An 18,391-nucleotide genomic window follows, 5' to 3' on the forward strand; every position below is an offset into this window, starting at 1 on the left:
ACGTGAAAAGATGCTCAACATTAGTCATGGGGGCAATGCATAATAAAAACCATAAAGAGACGTCACTTCACACTCAGTGAGTATGTTAGTCCCTCAGTCCTGTCTGACTTTGCAACCTCCAGACTATAGCCTGCCAGGCTCCTTGGTCCATGGAATTCTCCAGGCAAGAATACTGGAGTGGGTTGCCCTTCTCTTTTCCAGGGCAAAAGACATATAATAAGTGCTGGCAAGGATGTGGAGAAATTGGAATCTTTATACACTGCTGGTGGGATTGTAAGTTTGGTGCAGCCACTGTGAAAAAGTCTATCGGTTCCTTACATGGTGAAACTTCCCATGTAACCCATCATTTCCACTTCGAAGTACCTATCCAAGAGAAATGCAAACATGTTCACACAAATGCTTGTACTCACACAGTCGTGTGAACATTATTAATAATAGCCAAAAAGTAAAATCAACCCAAATTTCTATTACCTGCTGAATGGATAAACAAACGTGCTATACTCATAACATGGACTGTTATTCGGCAATAAAAAAGAATCAAATACTGATACATGCTACGACACTGACAGACATTGAATATATTCTGCAAAATAAAGTAAACCAGTCACAAAATGCTATATATGGTGTGATTCCATTTATATGAAATATCCAGAATGGGAAAATTCACAGATACATAAAGCAGATTGATCAGTGGTGCCTAGGGTGGAAGAGAGGATGGTGAGGGACTGCTAATGGGAAAAAGCCTCTTTCTCGGTGATTAAAAATATTCTTAGATTATAGCGATGTTCAAAAACCTGAAAACATACTAAAACCCACTGAATGGTACATTTTAAATTGGTGAATTTTATAAGTAAATTATCTCTCAATAATAAAATTCTTAAAAATCTGGGTCTGCTGTATTTAAATACTCACTGAAATTCTAATAAAGTTGATTTTCACCATTCATTTTTACTTCAGCAAACTATTCATAACATGGCTTAAAAATATTTATTAAAAATAAGGTCCATTACTCCCAGATGGTAAATGGTGCTGAATATTTTCTTGATACACTGAGGATTAGTCAATCTTCTTAAATTAGTATTTAGATTGTTAGTAATTTTTCATTAGTATAAAGTTGATTTCAACTATTTTTTTCTTTTTTGCTCATCTTTACAGAAATTGTCAGATCATTGCCTTAAGAATAATTCTCACTGCAAAAGTATTTCTCTAGAGAGGCTGTACTAGTTTATACTTCTAACAGCAATGTTCAAAAGAAAAGCATCAGTTTTATCCTGAAATGTGCCTGACTTTGTAAAAATATATATAAAGGAAAAAAAAACACCTGCAACAAAACTAAAAATCAACAAAACCAATAAAGAAAACAAAACAATAATAATCAAAAATCCTTTTAAATACATTAGACCAAGGCTTCCTCTAATTCTGGGTTTAACTGACAAAAAAATGGAAAACTTTATTACATGACATCTTGTAAGTATAAGTTTTACAATTTAGGGCATTTCTAATTCTTTCAGAACAGATACTCAACTTACACTGCACTATTTATAGGCAGACTGTAATGAAAACACTTAGCTTTCGTTTATTTAAAAAACATTTATAGCTATGTCTGGTGAAAGGGCTTAAAATCAATAATACCTCAGCAGCAGCAAGATACTAGTGACTAAGTCTTATTTTCTAAATACCAGAAAACGAATCAGGGCTCTAAAAGAAACTGCTGATTCTGAGATCAGGGTACGGAAAATTAAAAAATATGGTTGGGATAACTGCAAAAACATAAAGCAACCAAGATGTCCTTCAGTAGGTGAACAGAAGGATAAACCATGATACTGCCAGTTAATGAAATACTCAGTTCAGTTCAGTCGCTCAGTCATGTCCGACTCTTTGTGACTCCCATGGACTGCAGCACTCCAGGCTTCTCTTTCCATCACCAACTCCCAGAGCTTACTCAAACTCATGTCCATTGAGTCAGTGATGCCATCCAACCCTCTCATCCTCTGTTGTCGCCTTCTCCCGCCTTCAATCTTTCCCAGCATCAGGGTCTTTTGCAGTGAGTCAGCTCTTCACATCAGATGGCCAAAGTATTCGAGCTTCAGCTTCAGCATCAATCCTTCCAGTGAATTTCTTTACAACTGACTGGTTGGATCTCCTTGCAGTCCAAGGGGCTCTCAAGAGTCTTTGCCAACACCATGATTCAAAACCATCAATTCTTCAGCACACAGCTTTCTCTATGGTCCAACTCTTACATCCATACATGACTACTGGAAAAACCATAGCTTTGACTAGATGGACCTTTGTTGGCAAAGTAATGTCTCTGCTTTTTAATATGCTGTCTAGGTTTGTCATAGATTTTCTTCTAAGAAGCAAGTGTATTTTAATTTCACAGCTGCAGTCACCATCTGCAGTGATTCTGGAGCCCAAGAAAATAAAGTCTGTCACAGTTTCCATTGTTTCCCCATCTATTTGCCATGACGTGATGTGACCAGATGCCATGATCTTCGTTATTTGAATATTGAGTTTTAAGCCAGCTTTTTCACACTCTCTCACTTTCATCAAGGAACTCTTTAGTTCCTCTTCACTTTCTGCCATAAGGGTGGTGTCATCTGCATATCTGAGGTTATTGATATTTCTCCCAGCAATCTTGATTCCAGCTTGTGCTTCATTCAGTCCAGCATTTCACATGATGCGCTCTGCATACAAGTTAAATAGGCAGGGTGACAATATACAGCCTTGATGTACTCCTTTCCCAATTTGGAAGCATTCCATTGTTTCATGTCCAGTTCTAACCGTTGCTTCTTGACCTGCATACAGATTTCTCAGGAGGCAGGTCAGGTGGTCTGGTATTCCCATCTCTTGAAGAATTGTCCACAGTTTGTTGTGCTTCACACAGTCAAAGGCTTTGGCGTAGTCAATAAAGCAAAAGTAGATGTAATACATCAATGTAATGAAATACTACTCAATGCTAAAAAGACATGAGCCATCAAGCTATGAAAAGATATGGAGTATTAAATATTAATACATATTACTAAATGAAGAAAATGTGAAAAGGCTACATGTTGTATGATTCCAACTCTATGACATTCTAGAAAGGGCAAAACTTTGGGGACAGTTAAAAGATCAGGGATTGCCAGGGATTAGGAGGGAGGGAGGGAAGTAGGGAGGGATGATTCGCAGGAGCATACATTTTTAGAGCAGTGAAACTACTCTGTATGACATCACTTCTCCAAACCTATAAAACATACACTACCAAGAGTGACCCCTAAGCAAATGATGGACTCTGAGTAACAGTACTGTTTCAGTGTAGGTTCATCAATTACAGAACAGGAAAACAAACTAACAAAGGAAAAAATCTTGGTATCTAACAGTACCAGAGAATAAGGAGGTACTTAAAAGACAAAAGGATAGGGGCATGTGAAAGGGATTCAAGAATTAAAATACGACAAGTCCCAACAACTAAAACAATCTGAGCAGTAAAGTAAATAGCAGGGCATTGAAATACAGCATAAACCATACATCAGTCCATCATGATACAAATGATGACATAAATAAATAAATCACAGCGAAGAGACAACAAATCATTCATAGACTAATTCTGAATACTGCCCTCACCCCAGGACATGGTGCATAATTCCATCTCCCACTTCCCAACCCCTCACTCCTACCTCCAGTAAGGGTGGGTAAACTCAGTAACTCATTTTCAAAGAACAAAGCAGAGAAAGAGAAAAACCGTACATTTTCAGTGGTAAAACTTGGCAAGTAACACAAGCAATGAATGTGAATAGCATCATATTGATACCAAGTCCTCCCTGACATGATATGACAAGAAGAGCATTTCACTTCTGTGGTATTCTTTCCGCTCCCATTGCCTCCCTGAAATTTAAGAAAAACGTAAGAAAAACCCAGACTGGCATACTTCCTGCAAGCCATGAAAAATAAGGAAAGACTGAGAAACCGTTATAGACTAGATGAGACCAGGGAAACCTGAAAACTAAATGTAATTCCCTGGTGGCTCAGATGATAAACAATCTGCCTGCAATGTGGGATAGTTAGGTTTGACCCCTGGCTTGGGAAGATCCTCTGGAGAAGGGCATGGCAACCCACTCCAGTATTCTTGCCTGGAGAACTCCATGGACAGAGGAACCTGGTGGGCTGTTGTCCATGGGGTCGCAAAGAGTCGGACACGACTGAGCAGCTAAGCACATCCTAAAGTGGATCCTGGAAAGAGGCACTGACGGAATGCCAATGAAATCTAAATAAAGTCTGGAATTTATAGTTAATGGTAGTGTATTAACGTTGGGTTCTTAAAGTTTTCACAAATGTACCACAGCAACGTGTAAGATGTTAACAATAGGGGAAACTGGGTGAGAGGTATACAAGAAGTCTGAGTTGTCTCTGCAACTTTTCTATATTTAAAAATTATGCAGGGCTTCCCTGGTGGCTCAGTGCTAAAGGCGGGTGCCTGCCAATACAGGAGACACAGGTTCCATCCCTGATCCAGGAAGATCCCACATGCTGAGGAGCAACTATGCCCCTGCACCACAACTACTGAGCCTGTGCTCTAGAGCCCTGGAGCCGCAACTACTGAGCCTACGAATCACAGCTACTGAAGTCGCATGCCCTGCAGCCTGTGCTCCACGCCAAGAGGAGCACCGTAAAGAGAAGCACATGCACTGCAACCAGTTAGCCCCTGCTCTCCGAAACCTGGGAAAAGCCCGTGCAGCAACGAAGACCCAGCACAGCCAAAGATAAATAAATAAATAAAATTATTTTTTAAATGTTATTTTAAAAAATTATTAAAAAATAGAAAGTTTACCCCTCTAAAAAAAAAAAAAAAAATAGAAAGTTTATTTAAAACAACAACAAAATTAAACTTTAAAATGGATCCATAAACCCACTAAAGCAACACAGATATCCTTTTAGAAAATGTTAACCTTCTAAATATAGTGACCATTTACTTCGTTTTAAAAGTCTGTTAAAAAAAATTTAGAAAAAAAATGCTAAGGAAAAGAAGACTAACAATTTCTTACTGGAGACTAAACCATGCATTAATCTTAAACATGATGTACTGTGTACTAATGGTACTAAAACTATATTAGCAATATTTGACTACCCCTGTCAGAAATACTTCGTAACACACTAAAAAATCCCTCATATTCTGTCCATTTAATCTTCTGTCAAGTTTCACAGTACCATGTACTCTGTGGTTCACTGTACTTTACTGGTAAAGAGGGAACATAACCCACTACTGATATTATAACAGACAAACTTGGCAAACTTATACTTTTCCCACATTATGACACATTTGAGGGAAATAAACCTTTTCTCTAGTTTATAGATAAAAAAAAAAAACAAATAATGAAAGGTTGTTAAGAAAGGTTAGCCTAAACTTGGATAAACCTAATAGGGAGATAGCACATCCTTCCGATATACTACGAGGCTACGGACACACTCAAAGGTTATTTAATTACCTAAGAGATGAACTTTGCTCCATTATTCTATTTACTATTGAACTAAATAGCCCAGATTAAGTAAAGTTACATGTTAACTTATAGATTTTTGTCCAGTAGAGATGCAAATCATTTCTGTCAGGTAGAAGAGAAAATTCTAAAGGTTAGAGTTAATTGATCTGCAGGATATCAGCTCCTTTGTAACTAATCTAGCAATCTTATTCTAAAATTCCTTTATTAAACTGCCTATTAATTCACAGCCTCCCAAATGCTCTTTGAACTAGTCTTACTATTTTACTTATTTCCTCAGTAATTAATAACTGAATAAAATATTTGATACATGTTCACTTTATATTTCTATGAATGTTTTAAATTTTAAAAAATTGTACTGACAGGCACAAGAAACTTTCCATGACATGCCTGACATGGCCTTTCCCACAAACAATTCTGCAGTTCCTATAATCTCACAGAGCTATTATGGTAATAGTTTTTCTATACCATATTCTGATAATATTTTCTATTATTTGGTCTCTGTAATTATCAAATAGTATCTTTCTTTCTTAAAGATAAATCAGAAAAGAATCTAAGTATATATTATTTTCAAGACTATCTTTATTCCACCATTGACATTCTTTATCCTGCCAGTAAAGTCCATTAAAAAAAAAAAAGGATACAAATACTATTTCCCCTCAGTTTTTCCACCTGCACATTTAAAAACAATGGGAAATACATAAAGATTCCCTATTTTGAATGTAGCCATTTCCTAAAAAGATTTTTAAGTCTCAAGCTCTGTATGATAAAACAAAGATATTTATATCTGGATAGAGACTCAAGTACTTGTTGAGTCAGCATTAAGAAAATTACCCACAGAATCACAGAATATAAGATTTAAATAGTAAAGATTTTCCTGTTTAATCTCTAAAAAGAAGGAAATTGCACTGAAAGGATTATAGTGACTTTCCAGAGATTTGAAGACTGGCTAAAATTAATGGGATCTGACTCTAACACTTTTTAATTGGTCACACATCATAATGATTGTGTGAGTTAATTTCCTTTATTTAAACCATAATTTTAAAAAGTTTTTTCTTCCATCTGTTCCAAGTACCTCTCTTATAATTTTCAGGTGTGAATTATAACTGTTTTTACTTTCATAAACATGATTAATTATACTTATATTTTGATTATGTATTTTGAGATTTAAGCAAAAAAGATTAATACAAAGAAAAAAAATCACTTCATATTTCCAAAGTTACATTCTTCACCAAAAAAAGTGGATACTACCGTGATTTTTTTAGTAAGAAATCTGGATATTGTCAAAGTGTCAATCTAAATGTACTTTTAGTGAACTGAAGTGGACTAACCACAAACCTTAACTTCAATTTTTAGGTTTTAGCACTGGGAAAGGAAACATTATTACACTCTCACCCAACCCATAAACAGTAGCCCAGGCGAGTAAAATGAAAGAAAACTCTGTACCCTGACATCACTTCAAGATGAAGCTGTCCTGAGACAGTTAAGAAAACAGGAATATTGAAGAAATTCTCCTCAGGCACCTTTATTTTGCTTGAAGGCTGCAAAAGAAAACAGAAGCCACAACAAGCTATTACATGTTCTGAACTGCATTCACATTTCTGTCACAACTAAAAATCACAAAGCAATTTAAAATATATGAGGACAGGTCATTCTCATGAAAAAAAGGCAGTTTTCAGTACACACTTAAAAGAGAAAATCCCTGCTTGGTAAGTGCTAAGGTCAAAGAAGTTTGCTCCATATTTTTGAAACGCACAACAACTAAAGGGCAAAGTACTTTGGTCACAAAATATACTCTTTCCTAAAAACTGATTTTGATTGAGGGGCAAGCTGAAGCAAGAAACTATGTTTTAAATGTGAAGCATTACACAGTCTTTCACAATTCTGACCCATGACTAAAATTTAATTTTCCCAAGGGAATAACCTCTAAAAAATGTCTTGTCATATTATTATTAAATTGTTAATGATAATGCTTTTAATACAGATTTTTATAAACACATTATAAACTATATACATGTTCATTTCACTTAATCTTCATGACAACTAGGAGATAAGAAAAGCCGGACCTTATCTTTCAAAGATATGATGAACATTTACATTTAAAGATTTTTATGAACTTGTAATATATCGAGTGATTAGTCCATTTGAAACTGGTCAGAAACAAGCCAGTCAACATTTATTAACAGTTAAGATAAAAAGTTATTTGGAGGTCATGCATAATTTAAATAGTATAATTAAGAAACCTTCTGTATCAAGTTATGACTATTATATCCATTTGGAGTGAAGGAAGATAATTTACCTACTCTTATATTTCAAATTGTGATCTGAAAATGTTTCAGTGTAATGGTGCACTAAAACAAATACTGTAAAAGCAACCAAGCCAATATAAAATATTCAATAGAGGATGTAAGACTCCTTTTAAGAGGCGGAGTACCAACTGCTGAATTATAGAAACAAATGAAATGAAGGTATCTTATTTAATTCCCTTGGTTGTTCTAAAAATACTGCATATCATGTACGGGTATGTGTACATGGATATGTACGGATATGAACATGACTATTGTTATTCAGTTACTTAGTTGTGTCCTACTCTTTGTGATCCCGTGGACTGCAGCGTGCCAGGCTTCTCTGTCATCCGCTATCTCTGTGGAGTGTGCTCAAACTCATGTCCACTGAGTCGGTGATGCTATCTAACCATCTTATCCTCTGCTGCCCTCTTCTCCTTTTGCCTTCGAAAGGAGAATGAATGTGATAGCTAGTGTGAAATTACCAAGTGAAATTATTCATTTATTTTGTAACTGCCTATTATTTTTAAAACTTAACTTTGATCTGGTCCTAAATGCCCTATTATTGCTTTTTAAAAATTCATCTTTGAGACTCATTATCACTTAAACGATATTGTTTCCAAGGACTTAAATACTCAAGACTAAAATATCTGACTTATGTTATGATTTCAAAATAATAGATGTATTCTCTGATATGTCTTCATTATTTACTAAATGATTACATTTCAAGTAAGGCCCAGTACATGTGTATGAACATTATACTTTTTCCTTTCCTTCACCTCTTTAACTTCTTTCATCTGTAATTTGTACGGGTGTTTTATTGACTTCTCTAAAAGTGGTTTCTCTTGTTTCGTGTATATATTAAAAAATCTAATATTTAGGAATTGATTTTACTCTCATTTATTAGCATTTATACAAAAGGAAATCTGAGTTTCTTACATCTCTTAAATTCAACTGTTTAAAAGTTACAAACATATCACTACTTCATTATGACTTTCAGTGTCATATGGAAACATTTACTTACTGAAATTCATACTATTTTTAATAAATTACTTCCTTTTAGTTCTCCTTTACATTACAATGAATGCACTACAGCAACCTTTAAAAGCTTCTGTACGTCTTAAGTTATGCTATCTATAAATTTTATTTCAGGATATTAAAGGGACATTATAAAATATTTCTTTTAAAAAGTAATTGCGGAGAGATATCAGCAAAAATGGTGGGGCAGGTAGCTTCAAACTCCAACCCCTCCACAGAAAAACTGAAATTAATAAGTAAAAACTGTAAGAATCAATTATGAGAACTCTGGAAATCAGTCAAACATGGGTTTCCCTGGTGGCTCAGATGGCAAAGAATCTGCCTGCAATGCAGGAGACCTCGGTTCGATTCTTGGGTCAGGAAGAGCCCCTGGAGAAGGGAATAGCTACTCACTCCAGTATTCTTGCCTGGAGAATTCCATGTACAGAGGAGCCTGGAAGGCTATCGTCCCTGGGGTTGCAAAGAGTTGGACACAGCTGAGGAACCAAACAAATGTTGATTCAAGAAAGAGGAAATTTAAAAATGGTAGACTCCACCCAACAACAGTAGACTGTGAACTCTTCAAGTGCACATGGACATTGTCCAAGACAGACTAAACACCAGAACACAAGTCTCAACAAATCACATAACTTATCTTCTTTGTATATAATGGAATGAAACTATAAATGTGAACTGGTACACTTACTGGGAAAAGAGTTTGGTGGTTTCTTAAAAAGATGAACAAGAAATACTATATATACAACATACAAATTTTACTTCTAGGTATATGTCTAAAAGAATTAGAACCAAGTATTCAAAGAACAATATATTTAAAGTATCAAATACCATCATGAAGTGAGATTGATCCCAGGGATGCAAGGATTTTATAATCTCAGAAATCAATCAATGTGATACAGCATATTAACAAATTGAAGAATAAAAATGATACGATCACCTCAAAAGACACAGAAAAAGCTTCTGATAAAATTCAACATCCATTTGTGATAAAAACTCTTCAGAAAGTGGGCATAGAGGGAACATACCCCAACATAATAAAGGCCATATATGACAAACCCATAATGTCATACTCAATGGTGAAAAACTGAAAACACTTCCTGTAAGATCAGGAACAAGACAAGGATGGCCATTCTTGCCATTCTTATTCAACATAATTTTGGAAATCCTAGCCACAGCAATCAGAGAAGAAAAAGAAATAAAAGGAATCCAAACTGCAAAAGAAGAAGTAGAACTGTCATGGTTTCCAATGACATGATGCTATACATAGAACATTCTAAACATGCTACCAGAAAACTGCTAGAGCTCACTGATGAATTCAATAAAATTGCAGGATACAGAATTAATACACACAAACTGTTGCATTTCTATACACTAACAAAGAAAGATTAGAAAGAGAAATTGAGCAAACAATCCCATTTACCATCATATGAAAAGAAACAAAATTCCTAAGAATAAACCTACTTAAGGAGGCAAAAGACCTACATTCTGAAAACTATAAGACCACCAATGAAAGAAATTGAAAATGATACAAACAAATGGGAAGATAAACCATGTTCTTGGATTGGAAGAATCAATATTGTTAAATGGGGTCATACTTCCCAAGGCAATCTAGAGATTGAACACTAATCCCTATCAAATTATCAATGGCATTTTTTATAGAACTAGAAGAAAATTTTTGAAATGAGTATGGAAATACAGAAGACCCCACATAGCCAAAACAGTCTTGAGACAGAGCACAGCTGGAGAACTCACACTCCCTGGCTTCAGAATATAGTACAAAACCACAGTCATCAAAACAGCATGGCACTGGCACAAAAAAGCACACAGATCAATGCAGCAGGACAGAAAGCCCAGAACAAACCCATGTGCTTACGATCAATTAATCTATGACACAGGAAGCAACGTTATACAAGGGAGAACAACAGTCTCTGCAATAAGTGGTGCTAGGAAAATATATACACACAAAACAATGAAATTAGAACATTCTCTAACACCATATACAAAAATAAACTCAAAGTGGACTAAAGACCTAAATTTGAGACCAAAAACTATAAAGCTCCCAAAGGAAAACATACATAGAACATTCTTTGGCATAAATTGCTGCAATATTTTTTTGGATTTAACTCATAGAGTAATTGAAATAAAAGCAAACACAAATGACATCTAATTAAACTTGTAAGGTTTTAAATGAAAAGACAATTTATGGAATGGGAGAAAATGTTTGCAAACAATGTAATCAACCCAGGATTAATTTCCAAATGCACAAACAGCTCAATATTAAAAAAGAAAAAACAGAAAAAATTAAAAAATGGGCAGAAGGCTTAAAGATTTCTCCAAAGAATACACACAAGTAGCCAACAGGCACATGAAAAGATGCTCAATATCACTAATTTCTAGTGATAATCTCTAGTGAGAAATGCAAATCAAAACTACAATGAGGTACCACCTCACACTAGATAGAATGGCCATTATTTAACAGTCTACAAATAATGAGTTCTGGAGAGGGTGTGGAAAAAAGGGAACCCCTTCATACTACCAGTGGGAATGAAAATTGGTGCAGACATAGTCAAGAACAGTCTGGAAGTTCTTTGAAAAACTAAAAATAAAGTTACTATATGATCCAGCAATCCCACTCCTGGGCACATATCTAGAGAAATAAAAAACTCTAATTTGAAAAGATACATATACCCTAATGTTCATAGTGGCACTATTTACAACAGTCAAGACAGATGAATGGATAAAGAAGATTTAGTGTGTATGCACACACACATACACACACACAGTGGAATACTCCTCAACCACACACAAAAAAGAATGAAATAATGCCACTGGCAGCAAAATGGAAGGATTGATCATACAATAGCACTTATATGTGGAATCTAAAAACATGATATGAATAAACTCACTTACAAAACAGAAATACATTCAGAGACACAGAAAACAAATTTATGGTTACCAAAGGAGAACAGGTAGGGAGTGATAAATTAGGAGTTTGTGATCAGTTCAAAGAAATAGAGGAAAATAATAGAATGGGAAAGACTAGAGATCTGTTCAAGACAATTAGAGATACCAAGGGAACATTTCACACAAAGATGGGGTCAATAAAGGACAGAAATGGTATGGACCTAACAGAAGCAGAAGATATTAAGAAGAGGTGGCAAGAATACACAGAAGAACTGTACAAAAAAGATCTTCATGACCCAGATAATCAGGATGGTGTGATAACTCACCTAGAGCCAGACATCCTGGAATGTGAACTCAAGTGGGCCTTAGGAAGCATCACTACGAACAAAGCTAGTGGAGGTGATGGAATTCCAGTTGAGCTATTTCAAATCCTGAAAGATGATGCTGTGAAAGTGCTGCCCTCAATATGCCAGCAAATTTGGAAAACTCAGCAGTGGCCACAGGACTGGAAAAGGTCAGTGTTCCTTCCAATCCCAAAGAAAGGCAATGCCAAAGAATGCTCAAACTACAGCACAATTGCACTCATCTCACACGCCAGTAAAGTAATGCTCAAAATTCTCCAAGCCAGGCTTCAGCAGTATGTGAACCATGAACTTCCAGATGTTCAAGCTGGTTTTAGAAAAGGCAGAGGAACCAGAGATCAAATTGCCAACATCCGCTAGCTGGTTCTTCGAAAAAGGAAGAGAGTTCCAGAAAAACATCTATCTCTGCTTTATTGACTATGCCAAAGCCTTTGACTGTGTGGATCACAATAAACTGTGGAAAATTCTGAAAGAGATGGGAATACCAGACCACCTGACCTGCCTCTTGAGAAACCTGTATGCAGGTCAGGAAGCAACAGTTAGAACTGGACATGGAACAACAGACTGGTTCCAAATAGGAAAAGGAGCACATCAAGGCTGTATACTGTCACCCTGCTTATTTAACTTATATGCAGAGTACATCGTGAGAAATGCTGGACTGGAAGAATCACAAGCTGGAATCAAGACTACTGTGAGAAAGATCAATAACCTCAGATATGCAGATGACACCACCTTTATGGCAGAAAGTGAAGAGGAACTCAAAAGCTTCTTGATGAAAGTGAAAGAGGAGAGTGAAAAAGTTGGCTTAAAGCTCAACATTCAGAAAACAAAGATCATAGCATCTGGTCACATCACTTCATGGGAAATAGATGGGGAAACAGTGGAAACAGTGCCTGACTTTATTTTGGGGGGGCTCTAAAATCACTGCCAATGGTGATTGCAGCCATGAAATTAAAAGATGTTTACTCCTTGGAAGGAAAGTTATGACCAACCTAAACAGCATATTAAAAAGCAAAGACATTACTTTGCCAACAAAGGTCCATCTAGTCAAGGCTATGGTTTTTCCTGTGGTCATGTATGGATATGAGAGTTGGACTATAAAGAAAGCTGAGCACCAAAGAATTGATGCTTTTGAACTGTGGTGTTGGAGAAGACTCTTCAGAGTCCCTTGGACTGCAAGGAGAGCCAACCAGTCCATCCTAAAGAGGATCAGTCCTGGGTGTTCATTGGAAGAACTGATATTGAAACTGAAACTCCAATACTTTGGCCACCTGATGCAAAGAGCTGACTCATTGGAAAAGACCCTGATGTTGGGAGGGATTGGGAGCAGGAGGAGAAGGGGACGGCAGAGGATGAGAGGGTTGGATGGCATCACTGACTCGATGGACATGAGTTTGGGTAAACTCTGGGAGTTGGTGATGGACAGGGAGGCCTGGCGTGCTGCAGTCCACGGGGTTGCAGAGTCAGACATTACTGAGTGACTGAACTGAAATGAGATTAACATCTACACACTCCTATGTACAACATAAACAACATGGACCTACTATACAGCATGGGGGACTACATTCAGTGTGTTGTAATAACCTATAATGGAAGAGAATCTGAAAAAGAATAACAAATATAAAACTATCACCTTTTTGTACATCTGAGGCTAACAGCACTGTAAATTAACTATACTTCAATTTTAAAATTGTTATAAAAAATAAAAAACAAATATTCAAATAGATACTTTTATTAATGTTCATACCAATACTACTCATAACAAAGGTAGAAATATTGGTAAGTGGATAACCAAAATGCAATATATATAAACAGTGAAATACTACTTAGTTATAAGATGGAATGAAGTATTTATATATGCTAAAACATGGATAAAGCTTGAACACACTAAGCTAAGTAAAAAACATTTTTAAAAAGGCCACATACTGCACAATTCCATTTATATGCAGTATCTAGACTAGGTAAATTCATACAGACTGGTGAGAGCCAAGGTCTGGGGAGCCATGGTCTGGTGGCTCAGACGGTAAAGAATCAGCCTGCAGTGGAGACCCAGGTTCCATCCCCGGGTGGGGAAGACCCCCCTGGAGAATGAAATGGCAATCCACTCCAGTACTCTTGCCTGTAGAATCCCCTGGACAGAGGAGCCTGGTGGTCTACAGCTCATGGGGTCGCAGATTTGGACACAACTGAGAGACTAACACTTCACTTTCATGGTCTGGGGAGAAGGGGGAAATGAGAAGTGACTACTTAATGGGCATGGAGTCTTCTTTTGAGGTAATGAAAATGTTTTGCAACTTAATAGGTGTGGTAGTTGTATAACACTGTAAATGTAGTAAATGACACTGAAATGTACCCTTTAAATAGTGAATTTATATTATATGAATTTCAATTTTTTTATACACATACATAAACAAGTAATTATTGAACCTGATAGGGTCAAAAACTAATATGGGATTGCAACTTTAAAATTCACAGTCTAAATACGTCCATTGTAATGAAGAAAGAATAAGAATATATGAATTAACTATCTAAACTTAATGATTTTGCCAGTTGGAAAGGACCTCTTTAACAAGATCTTCAAATTGCAACACTGAAGTTAAGGATTTTATTTAATAAAGGAAGATATAAGAAGTCAGCAGAACAACAGATTAGGGATAAAATATTTTGAACATCTAAAATTGACAAGTGATTAATGGGTAGAAAATATAAGGACCTTCTTGAAGAAAATAAGAAAGAGAAAAGAAGCTGCTCGCCACCTGGACAATGGGTATGAAAAGCAGATTTACAGTAAGGAAAATTCAAAAGGTTAAGATGTATGAAGAAGCACTCAAATTCACTATGAGTTAGAGAAATACAAATTAAAACAAGGCATTTTAAGATGAATTCATTACATAAATCTGATTCACAAAGATTAGAAAGTTACATAATATCAAGTGCAGAGGTATAGTCAGTATGTAATAGGCAGATTTCTATTATTAAGATGTGTTTCAAGATTCTCAGCCCTGGCTTATTCAACCACTAAGCCAAATATTGATGTGAAGAGATTTTACAAATTTAATTAAAGTTCCAAATCAGATGTCCTCAAGATCTGGAAATTTCCTGGCTAGTCCTTTAAAAATAAAAAATTTTAAGTAAAAAGTTTTCTGCAGCTGACTGTAGCAAAGTCAGAATTTTGAAGCACGAGAAGGATGTGAAATGCTGTTGCTCACCTGAAGACAGAGAAAGACATATGGAAAGGTGCTTAGAGCAGTTTCTAGGAGCTGAGAGCAATCTGGCTAGCAGCTAGCAACAAAATGGGAACCTCAGTCCTATATATAACCCTATAGCAAGAATGGGTTTGGAAGAGCAAGCTCCAGATGGCAACACAGAAAGCTTAGAGAGCTGATACACTGGTTTGTATATCAAACCAGTGAGACCCTGAGTTGAGAGATTGATCCCAGCCATGCGATTCTGATACTGACACAGCTATAGAGCTGTGAGCTAATAAAGAGGTGTTGTTTTAAGTCACTAAGTTACAAACTGATAGAAAACTAATTCAGAGGAAAACAGGAATGCTGAGGTAATGCCAGTATAGTGTAAACTGGTACAGTTATTCTGGTTAACAGTGAAATTAATTTATATACCCTATGACCAAGGAATTTCCGGATATACATTCTAGAGAAATTTTCATACAAGTGTATTATGGAATATGTAGAAGACAATTGCAATTTTTTTGGGGGGGGGATGTAACTTAGAATTGGAAACAACCTGTCCGTTACTAGAAATGGTAAGCAAAATGTAGAAGGCAAGCATAAAGAATATCGTGTGGCAATGACAAGCAAAAAATAGATATACCTATAGCAGCATAAATAGAATTTCAAAACAGAGCTAAATGGAAAAAAGTAGAAAACAGAATAATATAATAACTCTATTATCATTAATGTGAATTTAAAACATACACAAAAAAATCACTCATATTTTACGAGGTTATATTCATAGTAAAAAGATGTTTCAAAGAAATTAAGGTGACTGCCTCCAAGAGAATATAAGGAATGGAAGTAGTGATTGGTGTAAAGCAGAAAAAATAAAGCGAGAAAAAGATTATGCTGGATGGTATTTTATCAGCTTGGCATTACTGCTCCCATCTAAACTGAGGACTCTGTTTCCTAGAATCCCCAATCCTGCATGGTTCCAGGCTTCGGCTGGCCTCCTACTGTTGAAAAGGAATGTGCGTAAGATTTGAGAGGAGAAAATGGAACTGAAGTCATTACTGTCAGAAGACTGTGGCAGTCTGACACAGTGACACACTTACCACAGTGCTTGGTGATCTTTTAACTTTCAACTTGTCCGCCTTACTACTGACCAACAATAGCTCTATGGCAACCACCAAGTGCCGGACTGCAATTACTACCGAGTCAACTGTGTTAGATTAATTGCATTAATGTCTCCAATTTGTCACACCTCTCTATTTCAACCCCCTTGGCATATTACACAATAAACTGTGGAAAATTCTGAAAGAGATGGGAATACCAGACCACCTGATCTGCCTCTTGAGAAATCTGTATGCAGGTCAGGAAGCAACAGTTAGAAATGGACATGGAACAACAGACTGGTTCCAAATAAGAAAAGGAGTACGTCAAGGCTGTATATTATCACCCTGCTTATTTAACTTATATGCAGAGTACATCATGAGAAACGCGGGACTGGAAGAAACACAAGCTGGAATCAAGATTGCCAGGAGAAATATCAATAACCTCAGATATGCAGATGACACCACCTTTATGGCAGAAAGTGAAGAGGAACTCAAAAGCCTCTTGATGAAAGTGAAAGTGGAGAGTGAAAAAGTTGGCTTAAAGCTCAACATTCAGAAAACGAAGATCATGGCATCCGGTCCCATCACTTCATGGGAAATAGATGGGGAAACAGTGTCAGACTTTATTTTTCTGGGCTCCAAAATCACTGCAGATGGTGACTGCAGCCATGAAATTAAAAGACGCTTACTCCTTGGAAGGAAAGTTATGACCAACCTAAATAGCATATTCAAAAGCAGAGACATTGCCAACAAATGTTCGTCTAGTCAAGGCTATGGTTTTTCCAGCGGTCATGTATGGATGTGAGAGTTGGACTGTGAAGAAGGCTGAGCGCCGAAGAATTGATGCTTTTGAACTGTGGTGTTGGAGAAGACTCTTGAGAGTCCCTTGGACTGCAAGGAGATCCCACCAGTCCATTCTGAAGATCAGCCCTGGGATTTCTTTGGAAGGACTGATGCTAAAGCTGAAACTCCAGTACTTTGGCCACCTCATTCGAAGAGCTGACTCATTGGAAAAGACTCTGATGGTGGGAGGGATTGGGGGCAGAAGGAGAAGGGGACGACAGAGGATGAGATGGCTGGATGGCATCGCTGACTCGATGGACGTGAGTCTGATTGAACTCCAGGAGTTGGTGATGGACAGGGAGGCCTGGCGTGCTGCGATTCATGGGGTCGCAAAGAGTCAGACACAACTGAGCAACTGATCTGATCTGATCTGGCATATTACACACTAACCCTGAGCCTGGCTGTGTGACTTGTTTTGGTCAGTGGCGTGGTAACAAAATTAACACAAATAGTGGCCTGAAAACCTGCTTGTGTAGTTCACATTCTTTCTTGGAGCCAGGCTACCGAAGAGATTCACATCCTGATTAGCATAATGGGGAAATCTGAGAGGTAAGTGGAAAAGAGATGAGTCATCCCACACCAAACCATTCTAGATGGCTCAGCTCTCAGCCAACCCATCAGCTGACTAAGCCCAACCCAATCAACCACTCAAATGACCTGTAGACTCACAGAAAAGAATAAACGGTTTTGCTACACAGTGATAGGATACAAGGGCCTTGCAGAGACCAGTAACAACTGTGTGCTGTAAATGAAAATTACCTTTAACTAAACTATTTTCCTGAGGTTAAAAAAAATAATCATTTAGATACAGATACTTCTACAAAAACAACCATAGCCAACGAGAGTATAAGCATCTAACGAAGAGTATCCCCATTTACAGAGAAGGAAACTGAGACACACAGGTTAAGTTCTTGTCTAATATGACAAAGAGAATGAACCAAGGTGGTCAGACTCCAGGACCTCTATCCTTAACCAAACATTATTTCCAGGATTCATAAGAAATGCAATGGTTGTACTGAATCAATAACAATGGTTGATTCTGGGGAAATAAATTAGATTACTGGAACAAGGTGTGATGGAATCCTCCTGCACTTTGAAATAGATACTTTTTGAACAATAAACTATATTACCTATTCAAAAACTAAATTTAAAATAGTTTATTTCTTAAAAAGTGGAACTCTGAGGTATTATCAGCAAGTA

The 18,391-nt window shown here is 36.7% G+C and overlaps 1 protein-coding gene across 13 annotated transcripts in view; it reads right to left on the minus strand.

The window, feature by feature from the left end:
* NARS2 (asparaginyl-tRNA synthetase 2, mitochondrial) overlaps window positions 1-18,391 on the minus strand; it is a 183,700-nt gene that overhangs the window by 64,251 nt on the left and 101,058 nt on the right. For 10 of the 13 annotated variants that reach the window (XM_055581431.1, XM_055581439.1, XM_055581440.1 and 7 more), the window contains one exon: window positions 6,918-7,012. The exons of 2 other annotated variants lie outside the window; for them this stretch is intronic. In XM_055581431.1, the coding sequence (XP_055437406.1) occupies window positions 6,918-7,012 (95 nt within the window). Of the gene's footprint in view, window positions 1-6,917; window positions 7,013-9,187; window positions 9,271-18,391 lie in introns of all 13 variants that reach the window. One more of the 13 variants, XM_055581435.1, reaches the window with a different exon arrangement.

This window comes from Bubalus kerabau, chromosome 5 (assembly GCF_029407905.1).
Source record: "Bubalus kerabau isolate K-KA32 ecotype Philippines breed swamp buffalo chromosome 5, PCC_UOA_SB_1v2, whole genome shotgun sequence".
In the NCBI taxonomy this organism is placed as follows: Eukaryota; Metazoa; Chordata; class Mammalia; order Artiodactyla; family Bovidae; genus Bubalus; species Bubalus kerabau.